Source organism: Zingiber officinale, chromosome 9B (assembly GCF_018446385.1).
Source record: "Zingiber officinale cultivar Zhangliang chromosome 9B, Zo_v1.1, whole genome shotgun sequence".
NCBI lineage: Eukaryota > Viridiplantae > Streptophyta > Magnoliopsida > Zingiberales > Zingiberaceae > Zingiber > Zingiber officinale.
Genome location: NC_056003.1, coordinates 118749706 through 118769604, shown reverse-complemented (window position 1 = coordinate 118769604; position 19899 = coordinate 118749706). Strand labels below are relative to the sequence as shown.

General features: G+C 43.3%; 1 protein-coding gene across 1 annotated transcript; it reads right to left on the bottom strand.

Moving 5' to 3' along the window:
* Positions 1 to 262: 262 nt before the first annotated feature.
* On the bottom strand, positions 263 to 10924 carry LOC122023564 (calcium-dependent protein kinase 10-like). The gene is made up of 7 exons (XM_042581728.1): positions 10132 to 10924; positions 9894 to 10037; positions 9651 to 9803; positions 4936 to 5051; positions 4693 to 4860; positions 703 to 933; positions 263 to 609 (listed from the first exon to the last, which is right to left on the bottom strand). Exons 1-7 carry the CDS (start codon positions 10781 to 10783, stop codon positions 445 to 447), a joined length of 1629 nt encoding a protein of 542 aa, XP_042437662.1. The 5' UTR covers positions 10784 to 10924; the 3' UTR covers positions 263 to 444.
* Between the last annotated feature and the right edge of the window lie 8975 nt (positions 10925 to 19899).

Sequence of the window (19899 nt, the reverse complement as noted above, 5' to 3'; positions counted from 1 at the left end):
CACTAAACTCGTACCATTAAAAATCTTTAAATATTATTGTGAACGACACGACAGATTTAAGTACAGTTTGTAAACGCTATGTAAATTTGATAGAGAAAATGACTCTGCCTGCTGCACATTTGAAACACGGTAGCAAGTGTCTTGTGCCAAATCGCACAAGGAACATCAGTCGCAATCTTCTTTCTTCCAATCTATACAAGCAGTGAATGTTGAAACTGACACTCCAAAGCCCAAACTGCCCTACGAACACTAAAAAGAAAAGTAAAGAAAATATCGCGGCACGAGTCAATAAAACCAATGAGCAATTTATGTCACAGACTAGTACAGTGGAAAAAATAAAACAAATAGCAAAGATAAATCTTAGCAGACTGCAATCTCAAATAGCTCCATCGAGCACATGTCACACCTGCAGCGAAACCTCTCGTATTGTATGGATCCAGACTGTTATGACGGATGGTTTGCGTCTTTATCTGGTGAAAGGGAGCCGTCCTTCATGAGGTTGATGCTCAAGCTTTTAAACCTTTCTCTCGAATACTGACGAGAGGCTTTCCTCCAATCGGTGCCGGCTTTCATCATAGCAACAAACTCTGGGTAACTAATTCGGCCATCCTATTACATAATCAAGAAAATGCCCTCTATGCTCAATCGAACTTTATCATGATGAATACGGTGAAAAAAAACAACAAAACAGATAGTTCGCACCTTGTCAGTGTCAACATCCCGTATTATATCATTTAGCACAGTGATATCAGTCTGGCCAGACTCATCAGCCAAGGCCTCACTTAATTCATCAGGTTCAATAAAACCACTGCCATCTTTATCAAAAAACATGAAAGCTCTACGGAGATGGTCGTCGTTAGATAATCTTTGTAAGTGAATAATGATAGCTACAAACTCCCCGTAGTCCAAGAAACCATTTCCATCAACATCAGCCTGCATATAAATTTCAATAAACACGTGAATTAGATGATAAGAATGATTCAATCATAAAATCAAGCTCATAGTCTGGTTATTAAATTCCTACTCATTCATGTTGCTTGATTTTGAACTATTTTACTTCAAATTTGATATTTGACAAAATTTATGTTCAATATAAAATTTATTTCTTTAATACATAAATTACATCGATACTGTATTATTGTGGCAAGACTGCTAATTAGTTAATTTTGTTGAAATTTGAGCTCAATATTCAAAACTAAATCTAGTTATTGTTGACCTACTAAAACATTATTATACAAGACTATAACTCACTGGTTATGAAATCTCCTGAAAGTTAGATATAAACAAAACGAATGTTGATCAATTCGAACTAATTAGGGACAAAAACAGATTCACTCAAACCAATTAGGACAGCTACACAATCAATTTGGAAGTTCTCAGAAGTTTCTGAATCAGTTTAATCCTAACTTACAACTGAATTATATCAACTATAGTCTAATTACAAAATACAAAATGAATTTGGGAAAATTGTACGGATCAAATTAAATAATTAAAAGCATACATCTAACATCAATTATGATTATCTTGGGGGCAATTATAAGAAAATTAATTTAGAGTTTGTTTCAAAGCAATGATCAAAATTTTAGTCGAGTTCCTGCATCATTTAATAAATAGAGTTGCCTGTTGTCCTATGTTGGCAATCATAGGTCAGCAATCATAGGTCAACACAATTACCTGAATATATACCTCTCTCAACTTGCAAAAATGAGGCCATGGACTTATTAGGCACAACCACTAATCAAAACCCAAAATGGTTAAGCTCATGTAAATAATAACTTGCCTTTCTAAACTTATAAATTTCATTACCCTACACACCATATAAGACTAAACTTGAATGGTAAAATCTCCTCTAACGTCCTCATTAAGGCCAAAAGTCCAACTTATACCCTTCTAATCATCTTTGATCAGTTGCATATGATAAACAAAGGTAGTTCATCTATCACACAATCAACCATTTCTAACATGCCACCATTATAGGATTAAGTCATATCTAATACCAATAAAATTCTCACGCTCCACATAATCCCTCATCTCATGGTGATAACTGTAATAGTGTGTGACAATTCGATCAGTATGACTCTCGTGTAGATCAAAAGATTATGCCACAAAGATGCTCAACAATAGTTGTCTCATATCTAGACTGTACTCAGTAAGACAGGATAAAAGGAGCAGTAATATGCAAGCATGTTCTAGATTCAGAATTACTTTTGAATTTTTCAAAAATATATTTAGAGAATGCACTTGTGCTGAAGTATATGTGCCATGTGCAAACTACGTTGTGTGAAAATAGTATAGTGTTTGGTAACCTAAATCTGAAAATCTTTTTGCAAAGCAACATTATAATCTGTATTGTTGGGTAAAAGCATACATAAAAAAGCACATTTTGCTTTAACTAAAACAATGTTAATTTAACAAATAAACAGAAAAACATATTATTATACTAAAAATTAAAATATTATTCTTAAATAATGTGTTACTATATTATAAACTTAACTTTTATATTCTTAGGAAAATAGATGGGGACTCATAAGACATTATTACATATATGTAGTATAACTATAACATCCCTAACCATTCTTTTTTTTAGAACTATTTTGGAATATTATTTATCTTTTCACCTGCAACTCTAGATGATAAAATCATACATTTTTAGATATCATTTTTTCTTATCAATACGAAATATAATATAATTTTTTATGTGCTATTACTATTTTATCATATAAATATCTTCGTGATTGAATTATTATATTTTTTCATAATATCCATTACAATGTATTAAAATACTAATTTGTTTGTCAAAATTGCTATTTTCTACATTCCATCATTTATTATCATAATTAAATATTAAAAAAATATCATATGCTAATATTTTGATAACATGTCATAACAAATGTTTATAGAATAATGATAAAATATATCTGTAATGCTTTAACCTTCTATTAAATTTTAATAATTAAATTAATCGTAATAATGTTATTTAATTATATATAATATTATTTCAATGGTTCATTCTTATACAATTAAATATTAAATAATGAATATTTAATTTATTAAACAAATATTTTCCTGTTTATGTAATATCATTTACGATTCTGTTAATATATAAATAATAATTTAAGTTTTGTATTGTGTTAATCAAATATTATTTAAATGTTAAATTCTTGGTATTAAATATCATGTTAAATGTATTTATTATTTTAATATTCAATAACAATTTTTAGCATTTAATTTTAATATTTTATTATTTATTAAATTTTATGTTAGTTTTTTGAAGCATCTAAAAATTGCCTTGTCAAAGCAATATTACAAAGTATTCAACTTTGAGAAAGGATTATTTTGGGTAAAAGCATTTGGAACATGAGTTTACCAAACATCTTGACTTTGGAAATAGCACTCCATAGTCCAGAAAATTTTGAAGACCTGTATTGTCGTCCAGATCTTTCCAATTGTATCTCTTTTCTACTTAATTGAAGCAGCAATTGTGCACACTTAACCAAATTTCATTTCTTCAGAAATAAGCCATCAGGATTATTTCCTGGACAATACTCAATCAGACAAACCAACTTAAACTTGGAAAAATATATGGATTACTTAGTAGTTGATCTTGATATTCTTACATATATGAGCATTGCCCAAATGATACACCAATGCACCATCAGTAATCAGTTCAGATGTAATGTCAACATATGTTGCATGAAAAAAATATGTTGCATGAAAAAAATATGTAGCAGTCTGCAACAAACATTCATTTGTTTTCAAAAGTTATAATCGTGTTATTAGTTTATTTCATAAATTCTTTTCCATATATAATATTTATAGGGGGCTTACGCAGATATTTAAATTTAACAGATGAATATTGCGCAGAAGTTACACCAACAACCATCAGTTCATATGTAGAGTAAATATAGATTGCATAGCAAATAAGTTTAGCAGAGTCTGCCATTACTTGAACATTGATTTATCTCCAAAAGTTTTAACCACCTGAGGTTATATCTTGAGAAGTGTTGATGCAGTAATCAGTTCATATCTCAGGAACTGACGACCTGGGGTTTATCCCGCCATGCGCCTATGGCCTGTGTACCTGCATGAACCTCCCTCCATATCCGTGGGGCCGGCACTAGGGGGGCCGCTAAGGTAGCGGATCTACCTTTTTTTTGAGAAGTGTTGATGCAGTAAACTAATGCAGGACCAACATAGGAGGACCTAATCTTCTGGAGGACATAACTTTTGACTCGGGACTCAAAATCAAGCTCTGTCAGTGCTCATGCGTGCAAAATTCAAAAATCATGTTTGTTACAGCTAAATTTCAGGCCCAAAATCAGGCTCTGTCAATGCTCGCACGTGCAAAATTCAAAAATCATGTTTGTTACCGCCAAGTTTCGGGCCCAAAATCAACTGTTTAGGTCCTATTCAGAACCTCTTAAGTTCTTTTTGTTATTTTTAGTAATTTTCGTTTTTATGGTATTTAGGGTATTTTTGGTATTTATGGGTTAGGGTTTATCTATATCAACGTCTTGTTTTATTAATTTTTTTCTGTTAAGAAATTTCCTTTTCTAGTAAGATTTCTTTCTATATATTAAGAATTCGTTTTTTTTTTGGGGGTCTTAGGATCTAGAGTCTATATGAACATTATTTATGGACAATTTCTAACCATAGATTAACAGTTTGAGATATAGTGAAGATACGACTTACTGCTTCCATTAACAGCTTCATCTCTGCTTCACCCAACTGAGAGCCAACCTTTAGAAGGCCAGCTTTTAATTCTTCAAATGATATTTTCCCATTGTTATCTGTATCCATTAACCTAAACATGTCTCTGATAACCTCAACCTCTTCAATTGATAAATGTTCAGCTATCACCTGAAAGTGTTGGGTGATTAGGATTTAGCAAACTTGATAACAATCAAGAGAAAATATAAATATAAAAAACCTAACCCGCATTGCTTTCTTTTTAAATCTGTTCATCACCGAGAACTGTTTCAACCTTGCTCTTACAATATCACCCAATGGAACATTGGAAGCCTTCTTGGCATTTTGCAACCATGGATGTTCTATCAGATATAAATACCAGAGAATTATTATCATATGAAAAGGAAAGTCTACAACAGAAGAATCAGGATATAGTTATATCAATCTCAAGTGTCACATTTTGAGAAGCAAAATAAAGAGTTTGGTTACCAAACTAATGCAGCCATTTATTTCACATGTAAATATTAAAAGGAATAGATGAACCCCAATGATGTTAGAACAAAATGATAAATGTTATTAGCTGTATTTAAATTGGCACTGCAGCTAAATAATATGCTTTATAGACTGTCCTACGCCCAATCTTTCTCAAGATTTTTTTTTTTTACATTTTTGTTTGGTATATATCTAACTAAGAAAAGATAGAACTAGATAAAAGTGGATGCTACTTTCTTATCCGTCATGTAGTACCTTGACTATGGTCAACTGCAATTCTAACATGCACATTTCCAAATGCTTTAATTATACAAGTCTTGGTCCAAACTAAAAATATTGATATATAACTATCTTTTGCTTCAGAATGAATTTCACATTTTTCTTTTCATATATTTCAGTATCTAAGAAAGAAAAAAATTAAAGAATACAAAGAAAAAGGAAGGTTATCAAAGTAGAACCTGCTTTAGCAGTATTTTTACTAAGTAGGGAAGTAAATAGCATCGTACATTAAAAAAAAAAAGGCAGCCCAGTGCACGAAGCTCCCGCCATGCGGGGTCCCAGGTAAGGATTCATTGTACGCAGCCTTACCCTGCTTTTTGCAAGAGGTTGTTTCCAGTATTCGAACCCGTGACATTTTGGTCACATGGCAACAACTTTACTATTGCGCTAAGGCTCCCCTTCAAGTAGCATGGTACATTACCCCCAAATATATACTCTGAATCACTATTAACTTATAACTTACACTCCTATTCAGATCAAATAATGAATTACCAGGTTTGCAAATATTTTGGAAGAAACTATACAAAATTACCCATTAGCACAGAAATGTCAATGGATGAATGACAGATGTATGCTGAAAATAACAATGTGAATTGGAGCTGATCCAGATGCTTCATGCTAACCAAAAAAAAAAATAGCACACATCAGGTCTACCTAGTTACCTAGTTGAGTCAGGAAACGCTTACATACAGGCTGAATCTGCATAAGCTCTTTAGCTGCATGGACAAGCACTCACTTTGAGGTATATGAAACCATGGTGGTGAAGGACACGTGCAAAAAGAACTTTCAAAACATCAACCACAGTGAACTAACAAAGCTCTAGGTGATTTCTGGTCCATCTTTTAAGAATTCACTAGTTTTATAATGATTGACCTTTCTCAACCTTGATCCATAACCCAATATTGATTCGACTTCAACCACACAAAGTAACCCTACCTCAACTCACCCTAGATGAGTTGCTTGTAACTCAGTCAAACCTCTACTCACCTAACTGAGCTCAAAGTAATTTGGTCATAGAAAGTTCAATACAAAATCCAACTCAGTCAAGCTCATACCACACTGAATCTTTTGATGCAAGACTCAGAGACTAATAAAATTTTGTATATTTTATAGTTTTGACCTTTATAGATTGGTGTCATTTGCACAAAGGTGCTAAGCATGAAGGCAACAGGAAAGAGAAGAGGTTTGGTTCATAATTCATGTAACTCACAAATATAGGGGGAGTACCATATCAACCCCATATATATATATATATAAGGATAGGGTGGCTTAGTTTGGAGCCTCTCTCTTGCAAATAAGCTGTTTAATTCCAGAGCCACAAGCTCAGATGTTCAATCTAATGTAATAATAGTAGATAGGGAAAATGGGAAGGCAATGAGTTCATAAATGAAGTTGAGGCTAAGCATGATGGAGGTCTCCTAAAAATATATATATATTTCCTAGGAAAACAAAATTCAATTTGGTGTAATAGAAGATAATGGTCAAAACGGAAATATGACTTCAAAAAAATAGACATCTTTTGAGGAAAATGACTTCAAAAAAATGTAAAAATTATTTCTCACACATTTGCAAGTCATTCACTTTATCAATAAAGTGTCTTCCACCCTCTTCTCACATCTAAGCAAGGTGATCAATTCGGATAAGTCAGATTAGTTAAACCAGGCGTGTGAGCGTGCCAAACAGGCCAGTCGAGAAGTTGGTGTCGAGACAGTGGACACATATGGAAAATGAAAATGCAACTGTTATGTATCAAAGATTTGTAAATAAATTATTTTGAGATTTGATCAGAAAGAAAAAAAGCATGGATGCATACATAGATGGCATGGTGGTAAAAATTAAGATCATAAAAAATATACAGAAGATCTGAGGGAAGCCTTAATATATTCAAAGAGCAGGAGCCTAGAATAAGGTTGATGCCCTAAGTGTACCTTGAGTCAAACCAAGAAAATTTTTAGATTTATAGTTCGCCGAAGGAGAATTCTTGTAAACCAGTAAAGGTTAGAATTATGTTGGAGATAAAGCCCTTTAAAACAAGCCTATGGTACAAAGATTAAATAGGAGGATGGCAGCATTGAGAAGTTTTTTTTTTTGGTCAAAGTTAACAGAGAGAAGCTCCTCTATTTTAAGTTTTGAAAGTCAAACAATTTAAGTCAGAGACAGGACTGTAAAAAGCTTTTAAATGTTGAGCTTTTGGACAGATTACCATAGTTAGCTCGGCCGAATGTAGGGGATCAACTGATAGTTTACTGGGTAGTCACAGCATGCATTGAGTGTTCATGTTGAAAGAAAAATGGGGATAGGAGTGACAAGTATACTATATAGTCATACCATGAAAAGGACCAAATTGAGATTTCACCAATATTTGCATTGGTGATAGCAACAAGAAACCTTCAGGCTTACCAACATGATCATACAATTTAAATATTGTCAAAGTATCCACTTCTACACATGTGGAACCAATTAGATGTGATAGACAAAATGTGATAGGTCATTGAGCTGGCGAGTTTAATCTGGCATTTCAAAGGAGGTCATCCACATAGTTCAAATATTGTTGGATTTTATTATAGAAGTGATGGGTGTAATGATAGAATTTGAAGAAAGGCAAAAATTAGATGTGGTATATAGCTGGTTTCATTACCCGGAACATTGATGGAGCCCAACTAGTTTTGATCAGCTTGGAATTGGAGACTGTCCTATTGAAAGAATCCAATGAGCGGGTATCGGCCAAGAGGGGTGTGAAAGAGAGGAAGCGTCTGTCCCATCTTTCAATAGAACACTCGTTCCTTCAATTTTCCATCCGGTTTAAGGTGAAATGTTGTATCACTCTTGAGAGAAGCAGATTTGTTACTCATGAAATACTCTCAGTAACAACAACTCTTAAGATGGAATCTTCAGCTAAAAAGACTCCTAGGTGGCACATAGAATTCAGGAGAAATTGATTGATCAACTAAATTCCAACTATCCGGCAGTTGAATGAGAAGGGGTTAAAGAGGAAATTGAACACTCAGAATTGAGAAATCCTTAGAAGTGGGTTATGCAGTTAAGAAGAGGGGCAAATATGGGTCATGAAGAAGAATGGTGTTTTTGATATAATTTTCTCAAGCTCGGCCTTGGTAGTATCAGAGGGCTTGAGATAAAAAATTTCCCAGCAGAACCCCTCTGCTTCAGCTCGGGTTAAGGAATGCAAGCTCAAAGGGTTCTGCTTCAGCTCTGGTTAATTAAGGAATGTAAGCTCAAAGGGGTTCTGGTTGCATCATTTCAGTAAATTTGAGAAACTTGGACCAAGAAATTCAGCTTAATTAGTCTTAATTCAGTCAAGCTCAAATCCAAGGTTGGTTGTAAGAGCAATTCAGCCAAGGTGATCCCAATTTGGATGAAAAGCCTGAGCAACTTGGTGATAAGAAGTATACAAGTTTGGAATTTCAACTAATGAAGTAAGCCTAAGGTAGAGAGAAAAGAAAGAAAAGTAAATGTTTTCCAAGATGACAAGAAGAATACTTGCAAGCAAGAAGGAAACCAGAGTTAAAAAAAATTAAGCAAAGAGATCCCTAAGCAGTAAGAAAGTAAAAGTAAGAGATTCTTAACTGGCAACACCATTTATTAAGAAGGTTGTTGTTAGAATGAAAAAAGTGATTCAGACTGGGAATGATTAGAGAAAACCAAGAGTACGAGTTTTTTGCTGGCAATGATTGAAGAAGATTACTAGAGATTTTGTATCAAATTCTGGGAAAACTCTTTCTAAAACTTGATTTGAGAGGAAGTAACAAATGTAGCTAAAATTACCCACTAACACTCAGCCATTAGATGGTGACATGTATACACACTGTGGACATCAACAAAGCAAATAGTAACCGATTTGGATACTTCAGGCCTAACCAACCTAAAGCTGGCAGGAGTCTATGTCAACCCCAATTCAGTTCTCATTCACATTGAATAAGATGATTATTTTATATGAAGTCCTATGATTATGCTTTATGTATAATCTCCATAGTTCGCCCATCAAAATTGATTGTCAGGGGAGAAGTGGTACTATGGAACCATGAAAGACTGTATTGCAATAACAGACTCTGTAGCCATAAACATAAACACATGCATGGCATTGACCATGTGAAAGTAACCAACCAATTTAAGAGAAGCCTAAGAATTAGATCAGAGCAATCATGGTGACTCAACCGTCCAACAGAACTTACCCAACACCTGTTGAGCAGTTAACCGTCGTCTAGGATCTGGATTCAACATCTGCTTCAAAAGACTCTTTGCACTCTCTGAGATTTGTGGCCATGGCTCTCTCTGGAAATCAATCATCCCTCGGAGAATTGCCCGAGCAACACCTTGCTCAGTCTCTGTGCACAGAAAAGTAAACAGGCTAGATTGCTCAAACCTTGAGCAGCAAAAAAATTAAGTTGCAGACCACACACAGGTTTCGCTGATACCAGCCCAGAACGGTGGAACTCCACATAGCAGTATGAACAAGATAACCCCAGCGCTCCAAATGTCGATCTCTGGACCGTAATTCCTCTTCAGCACCTCCGGTGCCATGTAGTAGGGGCTTCCTACAATCTCTGAAAACCTTTCTCCTGAGAAGAAATCATCAGCCGTCAAGCACTGATTACAAAAGAAAAAACTATATGCGTAGAAAAGCAGAATGCATAAGAAGAGCCAGAAGCGAACCAGGACGGAAGAAGACGGATAGGCCAAAGTCAATGGCCTTGAGCGGCGAGTTCTCTTTCTTGTTGGCATAAAGGAAGTTCTCTGGTTTCAGATCCCGATGCATGACGCCATTGGCATGGCACATCCTGACGACCTCAGCTACCGTCCGGAGCACCGCCGCGGCCGAGCGCTCGCTGTAATGCCCCCTGGCGACGATCCGATCAAACAGCTCCCCGCCCTCGCACAGCTCCATCACCAGGTGCACAGCGTCAGCATCCTCGTAGGCGGCGCGAAGCTTGACGATGTTGGGGTGGTAAGGCAGGGTGGACATGATGGCCACCTCCCGGCGGACGTCCTCAACGTCGACGGCCGTCCGCAGCTTCCGCTTGGAGATGGACTTGCAGGCCAGCGCCTCCCGCGTCGCCTTATCGGTGCAGAGGAAGGTGACGCCGAACTCCCCGCGGCCAAGTTCCCCGCCGAGCACATACTTATCGCCGATCCGGCTGCGGAGGTGGCCGAGCGGCACGACTTCCCGGAGGACGTTGATGGGCGAAGAATCGAGGTCAGGGGCGAAGAGGCCTTCCTTGGACTTGGCCTTGGGCTTCGGCTTGGGTTGCTGAGTCTGGTCGGCGTCGTCAGGCAAGGCGCCGCAGCAGACGAAGGAATTTCCCATGGCGACGCGATCGGCTGCAGCTCCTCGGAATCGGTCGCCGTTCGCCTTCTTCTAGGGTTCGAGGGGGAGGAGGGGGGAGGCCGGGTCGTAGCAGGCTCATGGGAGCCGTCTCTCCAGAAAGGGCCGAAAGGGTGAGAATTGAGGATAGCGGTGAGCTAGTGATTAGGTGAAAGTGGGCGACGTGTCGGGCAGACAACTCAGCTCAGTTCAGCTCAGCTGAGCCGGCTTCTCAGGATTAACTGAATGAAAAATTAACTGGTAAGGTTTACCATTAAAGTACTATTTTTTTTTAATTTGCACCCACATCCTGCTTATAATTAATCTGGGAGAAGATGCAGAATTTGGTCCTATAAAAAAACATGTATTTAAACTTCCACGTGATTTTCCTCTCAAATTCGCCATTCTTCTCCCTCTTCCTCCCTTCTTCTTCCTCCTCCCCATTTCAAACCAAACCTTAATCAATAACCACCCAACCTAAAAAAAAATTATATATATTTATTTAGCTGTAGAAACAAATTATTAGTACAATTCAATTCACTAAAAAAAAAATATCTAGTTCCACCCTTGATTATGGAGTCAGCTCTATATATAAGACACTCGGGTCAACATATAAGTTTTTATTAAATTTCATAGTCTTTTCTTTCCCTTGTCCATCAATACGACTCATTATTACTTCATTCTTGGTCCCTCTTAACCTTAAGCCTTATACTGTATTTACTTAGGAGAGTATTTACTTAGGAGAGTAGAAAATAAAATTAAGGAAAAGTTTCCATAATAAAAGAATTTATGTCTTTTACTTTATTAAAATTTTAAAAGATAAGAGAAACGTAATTTATCAACGGATAATTTTGGAGTCAAATCAATCATTTCAAAATCGAGCGAAAAGTAGTGGATGGAAAAAAATGATATATATATCCTTTTTCATTTATAAAATTCCATCATATATATATATAAAAATACTACATGTATCCTGATCCGGCGGTAAAAATGGGGGACCCACAGATGAGGTCCCGTCCGAGCGGAACCAGAGATTACCCAGCTAAAGGGTTGGGTCTCCGACGCCAAAGCAGGAGAACCGGAGCCGAGTGGCCGAGCGGAGGTGTCCGCTCGGCCGAGGACATAATGGCCGAGCGGAGGTGTCTGCTCGGCCGGAATCGTGGCGAGGGAACAGTGGTTAGCCGAGCGGCCTATTCGCTCGGCTCAGGATATGGTATGTCAGCAGAGGCATGATGATTAGACCTGACGCAAGATGGCACTATTAAAGACCCCACCATCACGTCACGGAAAGGTTGATACAGTAGCAGTATGGTCTTATGGATGCCCTTCTGACAGGCCCACACCTAGGCATGGTCGAAAGCAGGTGATCGCTTCGATTGGTGTGCCCAGGCTCCTTCGAGAGGTCTATATAAGGCCTGCACTTCTTCAACCGGAGGTATGCAAATCTACATTTTCTAAGCCACTTTCTTATTCCTTCGCCTAACTTGAGCGTCGGAGGGCCGTCGCCGGGACACCCCCCTGGCTCGGTTTTGTTGCAGGATCGCCGGAGCATCGGGCAGTTAGTCGGAGACTCACATCAGCAGCAGGGGAGCGCCACGTGCCCAGCGTCCGTTGGTTCAGCATTCGGACAGGATCAATTTGGCACCGTCTGTGGGAACGCTCCTGCATCCGAACGGGAACAATGAACGAGGCTGGACGACAACACACGGTGACGCTTTCCACGGAGGAACTCGACGCTCTGGTCGAAATTAGGGCCGCCAAGCTTGTGGAGCAAAAACAGAAAGCAACAGCCGAGCGGCCGGAGCAGCAAGCAACGTCTGCGTCTGGTGGCCGAGCAGAAGCACCGCAGGCCACCGTTGCATTTCATCGGGCCCTATTCCGCACCCCTGAGGCCGTACCAGCTCATAGAGATAGGGGATCTTCTTCGGATGAAATGCCTAGACGAGATGATAGAAAGGGGAAAGCCCCCCGAGCGGACGCATCACCTGAGAGGATTAATCGCCAGTTTTCAGAGGCTATTCTGCGAGATCCTCTGCCGAAGCACTACGTGCCCCCGACGATCGGCGAGTATAATGGGACAACCGACCCGGATGATCATCTGGGTAAGTTTGATAACACAGCTACACTCCATCAATACACAGATGGAGTAAAATGCCGAGTTTTTCTTACCACTCTCTCGGGATCGGCTCAATGATGGTTTCGGAGGCTGCCGGACGGATCTATCACCAGCTTCAAAGACTTCCGAATGGCCTTCCTCCACCACTTTGCAAGCAGTCGGCGATATCAAAAAACAAGCGTTAGTCTGTTCGCCATCAAGCAAGAAGCCCGTGAATTGCTCCGAGCTTACATCCAGCGATTCAACAAAGTGGCGATGGATATTCCAACGGCCACATCGGAGACCATGATGAATGCCTTCACACAAGGCCTGGTGGATGGGGACTTCTTCCGATCGCTCATCCGAAAGCCGCCCCGAAATTATGATCACATGCTACACCAGGCCAACGAATACATCAACGTGGAGGAAGCGCAAGCCGCCCGGAAAAAGGAAACTCCAACCGAGCGGGCACCTACTCATGCTGAGCGGAAACAGCACGCCGCTCATCAGCCGCCCAGAGGACCGAGGGCCGAAGCAAGCCGATCGCCCCACGCCAGATCACACGTACAAGAGGTAGTTGCCGCTCGGCCCAAGCCAAAGAAGAAATGGACCCCGATGTTTTGCTCCTTCCACCGGACGGATACGCACAACACAAGGGATTGCCGAAGTCTTCCCTTCGTGGCTCATCCTGTGTCTCGGCATGCCGGACGACGGTCGCCCTCAGTCGACAGGCGACAGAGAACACATGAAGCCGATCGGACGCGAGCTGATAGGCCACAGCAGCAACAGACTCCTGATCGGCGTCGTTCTCCAAGACAGGAAAATCGCCGAGCGTCCAGAGAACGGTCCCGACCGTCCGCTCGGGAAGAGAAAAATAGAAGCAATACTTCCCGAGGCGAGATCAACGTTATTGCTGGCGGGCCGACCGGAGGAGACTCCAACCGAGCTAGAAAGGCGAGCGTCCGGCAACTCCAGATTCATGCAGTCGGCTGCAGCCAAGAGCGGGCGAACGGACCGGAAATCAGTTTCGGACCAGGGGACTTGGAAGGAATCGAAGTACCCCACGATGATGCCTTACTCATCAAAGCGGTAATAGTCAATTACACTATTCACCGCGTATTTATTGACACAGGGAGCTCGGTCAACATCATATTCAAGAAGGCGTTCGATCAGCTGCAAATTGATCGAGCCGAGCTACTTCCCATGACGACCCCGCTCTACGGGTTTATGGGCAACAAAGTTCAACCGGTCGGACAGATTCGGTTGGCTACCTCGCTGGGGGAAGAGTCGCTCAGGAGGACAAGGACAATAAACTTCGTGGTGGTCGACTCTCCCTCGTCTTACAACGTAATTTTGGGACGACCGGCGCTCAGCGAATTCCGAGCGGTCGTCTCAACCTTCAATCAGAAAATCAAGTTCCCCGTGGAGGACAAAGTGGGAGAAGTACGGGGAGATCAACTAGCAGCTCGGCGTTGCTATATAGAGATGATCCGAGCAGAAGCCTGTTTTGCTCGGAAGGCGCCCCGGATCGAGGTAAACGCCATCACTGAAAAGCCACCCTCTTTAATTTATGAAGAAAAGGAGGAAGTGCAGATTCACCCCACCCGATCGGAGGCCACAACCTTTATAGCGTCCGATCTGGAGGAAAAACAGAAAGAAGAACTGATCCAATGCCTCCAAAGGAATCATGATGTCTTCGTCTGGTCGACACACGAGCTGCCCGGAATTTCGCCGAGCATAGCGCAGCACGAGTTACATGTCCGACCGGACGCTCGGCCAGTGAAGCAGAGAAAAAGGGATTTCGGTGCCGAGCAGAATGCCATCATCTGGAGGCCGGCCATATACGCGAGGTACAGTTCCCGAGCTGGCTGGCTAACGTAGTATTAGTCTCCAAGCCGGGCGGCAAGTGGAGAGTCTGCATCGACTTTCGGGACTTAAACAAAGCATGCCCTAAAGATTTTTATCCCCTGCCCCGGATAGATCAGCTGGTGGACTCTACGGCCGGTTGCGAATTAATATGTATGATCGACGCTCATCAGGGATATCATCAAGTGCCGCTCGCCCGGGAAGATCAAGAAAAAGTAAGCTTCGTAACGGCCGACGGCACTTATTGCTATAATGTGATGTCGTTCGGACTGAAGAATGCGGGAGCCACATACCAGCGTTTGATGAATAAAGTATTCAGAGAGCAGATCGGGCGGAATCTAGAAGTTTATGTGGACGACATTCTCATTAAGTCCGTCCGAGTGGCCGATCTCTTCAAAGACATGGAGGAAACCTTCCGAACGCTGCGCAAGTATGGAGTCAAGTTAAATCCCCAGAAGTGCCTGTTCGGAGCAAAAGGAGGGCGTTTTCTGGGGTATATAGTGACCGAACGGGGAATCGAAGCAAATCCCAACAAGGTGAAAGCTCTACAAGATATGTCGCCTCCGAGAAATACAAGGGAGGTGCAGCGTTTGACCGGTCGGATAACCGTCCTGTCTAGGTTCATCTCCAAAACCGCCGACCGGAGCCTTCCTTTTTTCAAGATCTTACGCAAAGCTACAAAATTTCACTGGGACGAAGAATGCGACCGGGCGTTCGAAGATTTGAAGGCATACCTGAACTCCCTCCCGATATTAGCCAAGCCGACTGTGGGTGAGCCACTTCATATGTACTTGTCTTCAACCGAGCATGCAATCGGCTCAGCTTTAGTGAGGTCGAGCGAAGAGCAGCTGGTGTATTTTCTGAGCCACATTTTAAAAGATGCTGAATCTCGTTACACCAGGCTCGAGAAGTTGGCCTTTGCTCTGATTCTAGCCGCTCGGCGCCTCCAACCATATTTCTTGGCTCATACCATCATTGTCCGGACGAACAGTCCACTGGGAAGGGTACTGTTAAATCCAGAAGCGTCCGGACGGCTCATCAAATGGACTACAGAGTTGAGCGAATTAGATATTCAATACCAACCCCGTTCGGCAATCAAGGCACAATCCTTGGCAGATTTTATCACCGAAGTGCAAAGGCTAGAGCCAGAAGCCATGTGGAAGATATTTGTGGACGGATCGTCCACTCAGCTCGGAAGCGGGATTGGAATATTATTGCTCTCCCCTGAAGAAGAGAAGATGCACTTATCCGTCCGGCTGGATTATAGGGCTACAAACAATGAAGGAGAGTATGAAGCCCTCATAGCCGGCTTGCAGGCAGCACGGCATGTGGGAGCCGGTCGGGTGACACTTTATTCGGATTCACAGTTGGCCGCTCAGCAACTTTCTGGCACCTTTAAAATCAACAGCGCTCGGCTCAAACTCTACGCTGAGGCCTTTGAAAAACTCAAAGCTAATTTCCGAGAGGTTCTTATCCAGAAGATTCCCCGAACAGAGAACCAGACAGCCGATGAGTTGGCCAAATTAGCAAGTTCTATAACGCCGGCCATTATCCCGAAGCCAATTGAACAAGTATCTTTGGTGGCACACGTTGACCGGATGGAAGGCCCCATGTTTCCGGACGACTGGAGGACACCCATCACGGAGTTCTTGTGCTCGGGCGCCACACCGGCCGATCGGGATGAAGCCCAGCTGCTCCAGAGGAGGGCCGGTCGGTTCACACTCATCGGCGATCAGCTCTACAAGAAGGCTTTCTCTCGCCCGCTGTTGAAATGCGTGAGCTTGGAAGACTCGGCTTACATCCTCCAAGAGGTACATCAAGGATCGTGCGGAGGACATCCGGGCGGACGATCACTAGCTAAGAAGATCCTGCTAGCTGGGTACTTTTGGCCGACCTTACAAATAGACGCCGCTCGGACAGTATCTGCATGCCTTTCGTGCCAGAAATATCACAACTTCTCCCACCGACCGGCAGAGGAGATGAAGGCATCGACCGTTTCATGTCCGTTTGATCAATGGGGAATGGATATTGTGGGTCCATTTCCGATGGCGACCGGGCAGAGGAAATTTTTGCTGGTGGCGGTCGATTATTTTTCCAAGTGGGTGGAAGCCGAGCCGCTAGCCAGGATCACCGAACAGATAGTCAAAAAATTCATCTGGTAACACATCATCTGTAGGTTCGGTATCCCTCGCCGATTGGTTTCCGACAATGGGCGGCAATTCACAGGGAAGGTGCTAGAAGATTGGTGCAAAAGCTACGGCATCGAGCAACACTTCACATCCGTGGCTTACCCTCAAAGCAACGGTCAAGCCGAAGTGACCAATCGGGAAATTCTCCTTATTTTGCGCGCTCGGCTCGACCACTTGGGAGGAAGTTGGCCGGATGAAGTGCCGGGCGTTTTATGGGCCATCCGAACGACTCCTAAGGAAGGAACGGGCGTCACACCTTTCCATCTGGTGTACGGCGGCGAAGCGGTCATTCCGGTTGAAGTCGGCGTCGAGTCCGTCCGGGTCCTATGTTACGATGAAGGCAACGCCGAGCGGAGGAACATGGAGCTGGATTTGGTTGACGAGGAGCGAGCCAAGGCATCCGTTCGGCTGATGGCGTACCGGCAACGGATGAAGCAAAACTACAACCGGCGCGTCATTCCCAGATCATTCCAGGTCAGCGATCTTGTCTGGAAGAAAGTCAAGCCGGTCGGCGACGTCAGCAAGCTTGAAGCTCCGTGGGCAGGTCCCTTCAAAATCATCGAAAAGCTCCGCTCGGGCGCGTATTATCTGGAGGATGAAGACGGTTGGCAGCTAGATAGGCCGTGGAGCGCGAACCACCTCCAGCCTTACCGGGTGGGGTGAAAGGTGTGCCAATGTAAATCATCCTGTGTACTTTTTTCGACTGAATACTTGAAATGCAGAAATGAAAAATCAAGAGAACAAATATAAGGCATCGTCGACGAGAAAACGAAGGCCCCGAGCCGTTCGGCCGGAGGTAAATTATTCATGCAAAATGCTCAAGGATGAAGGCCCGAGCCGTTCGGCCGTGCGTGCGATATCCTTCATCGGCACAAAAAAAGCGAAGGCCCCCGAGCCGATCGGCCGGGAGGTGTATATATTTAGACTCGTAAGTGAATGACCCGTGCTGTTCGGCCGGGCATAAATATTGTTCGAGCGCAGGATATGATACGAAGACCCAGGCCGCTCGGCCTGGTAAGGAGTTAGCCCTGAAAGGCCGACGAGCTCCGTCGTTAAAGATCGAGAGCCGCGCCGACCGGCTATAAATATCCGCGCCGACGAGCTCCGTCGTTAAAGATCGAGAGCCGCGCCGACCGGCTATAAATATCCGCGCCGACGAGCTCCGTCGTTAAAGATCGAGAGCCGCCGGCTATAAATATCCGCCCCGACGAGCTCCGTCGTTAAAGATCGAGAGCCGCGCCGACCGGCTATAAATATCCGCGCCGACGAGCTTCGTCGTTAAAGATCGAGAGCCGCGCCGACCGGCTATAAATATCCGTGCCGACGAGCTCCGTCGTTAAAGATCGAGAGTCGCGCCGACCGGCTATAAATATCCGCGCCGACGAGCTCCGTCGTTAAAGATCGAGAGCCGCGCCGACCGGCTATAAATATCCACGCCGACGAGCTCCGTCGTTAAAGATCGAGAGCCGCGACCGGCTATAAATATCCGCTCCGACGAGCTCCGGCGTTAAAGATCGAGAGCCGCTGCCGACCGCTATAAATATCCGCGCACGAGCTCCGTTGTTAAAGATCGAGAGCCGCGCCGACCGCTATAAATATCCGCCCGACGAGCTCCGTCGTTAAAGATCGAGAGCGCGCCACCGGCTATAAATATTCGCGCCGACGAGCCCGTCGTTAAAGATCGAGAGCCGCGCCGACCGCTATAAATATCCGCGCCGACGAGCTCCCGCGTTAAAGATCGAGAGCCGCTACCGGCTATAAATATCCACGCCGACGAGCTCCGTCGTTAAAGATCGAGAGCCGCGCCGACCGGCTATAAATATCCGCGCCGACGAGCTCCGTCGTTAAAGATCGAGAGCCGCGCCGACCGGCTATAAATATCCGCGCCGACGAGCTCCGTCGTTAAAGATCGAGAGCCGCGCCGACCGGCTATAAACCCTCCGAGCGGAAGACCGTCTAGCCTAGACGTTAAACCGTAGAGACGAGCCGGCGTCTATAAATCCCCGAGCAGAAGACCGACGAGCTCCGTCGTTAAAAATCGAGAGTCGGTCCGGCGACTATAAATACCCCAGGCGGACGAACGAATAGCAGAGAATAAGAAACCGCGAAAACCACAAGTATTAAAACATTTAGGCCCGCTCGGGCGTTGGTCCTTCGATACTTGGCGTTTGTTGACTTCACACAGGCTAGATACGTGCAGAGCGAGTAGGCCCTCCCGCTCGGACTTTGTTTAATGGGTTAAGCTGATCGGCCGCGTGACGGAGAACACTTAGAGCATGACTAACTCTAAACATAAACGTTAAGAAAACAGAAGAATATTATGGATAATGATCAGGAAGACGCAAGCAAAGACATAATTGCATTAAAGGGAAAGCATGCCGAACGACAAGTACAAAAAGTTGCGCTGGGCGTAAGAAATGCAAAAACAAGAAAGAGACGAGGAACACTCTTCACTCGGGGTCTTCGAAGTTGAAGAAAGCGTCCGGGATATCGTCAATCATAGCCGCCAGATCTGAAGAGGGAATGCTCAGGTCAGCAGGAAGGTGCCTCCCCTTCTTCAAGTACGCCATGGTGACCTTGACCGCCTCGGCGAAAGTTGAGGAGACGTTGCCACCGAATTTTGCGTCGAACCGCTCCGAGCAGAGGTATTCTTGGCGCGCTGCTGCTAGGCGACTCGGCTCTCCCTCCTTATATTTTCTGAGCGCCGCCCGGGAGGCAATTAGCGAGTCTTGGAGAACTTTCTGGTCCACCTCCGCTTTAGTGCGTTAAGCTGAGCGTCCATCCCGTTCGGCAGTTAGTTGGGCTTCCAGCTCCTTAGATCGCTGATCTAGGGCTCGGACTTCAACTTTCATCTTGTCCATATCAGCGATCGCCCGCTTCTTCCGGCTACTGGCGCGCTTCACATCTGCGTCGCGCCACCTCTGTAGCCAGGTCGGTGGACTTCTTCTGTTCGGCCTCGCGGGCTTGTT

Excerpts from the sequence above, each read along its gene's own strand:
- LOC122023564 (XM_042581728.1), bottom strand. The coding sequence starts at position 10,783 with ATGGGAAATTCCTTCGTCTGCTGCGGCGCCTTGCCTGACGACGCCGAC. Across the intron at positions 4,861-4,935 it reads TTAAAAAGAAAGCAATGCGG|GTGATAGCTGAACATTTATC; the intron begins GTTAGGTTTTTT and ends CAACACTTTCAG. Across the intron at positions 934-4,692 it reads TGAAGCTGTTAATGGAAGCA|GCTGATGTTGATGGAAATGG; the intron begins GTAAGTCGTATC and ends ATTTATATGCAG.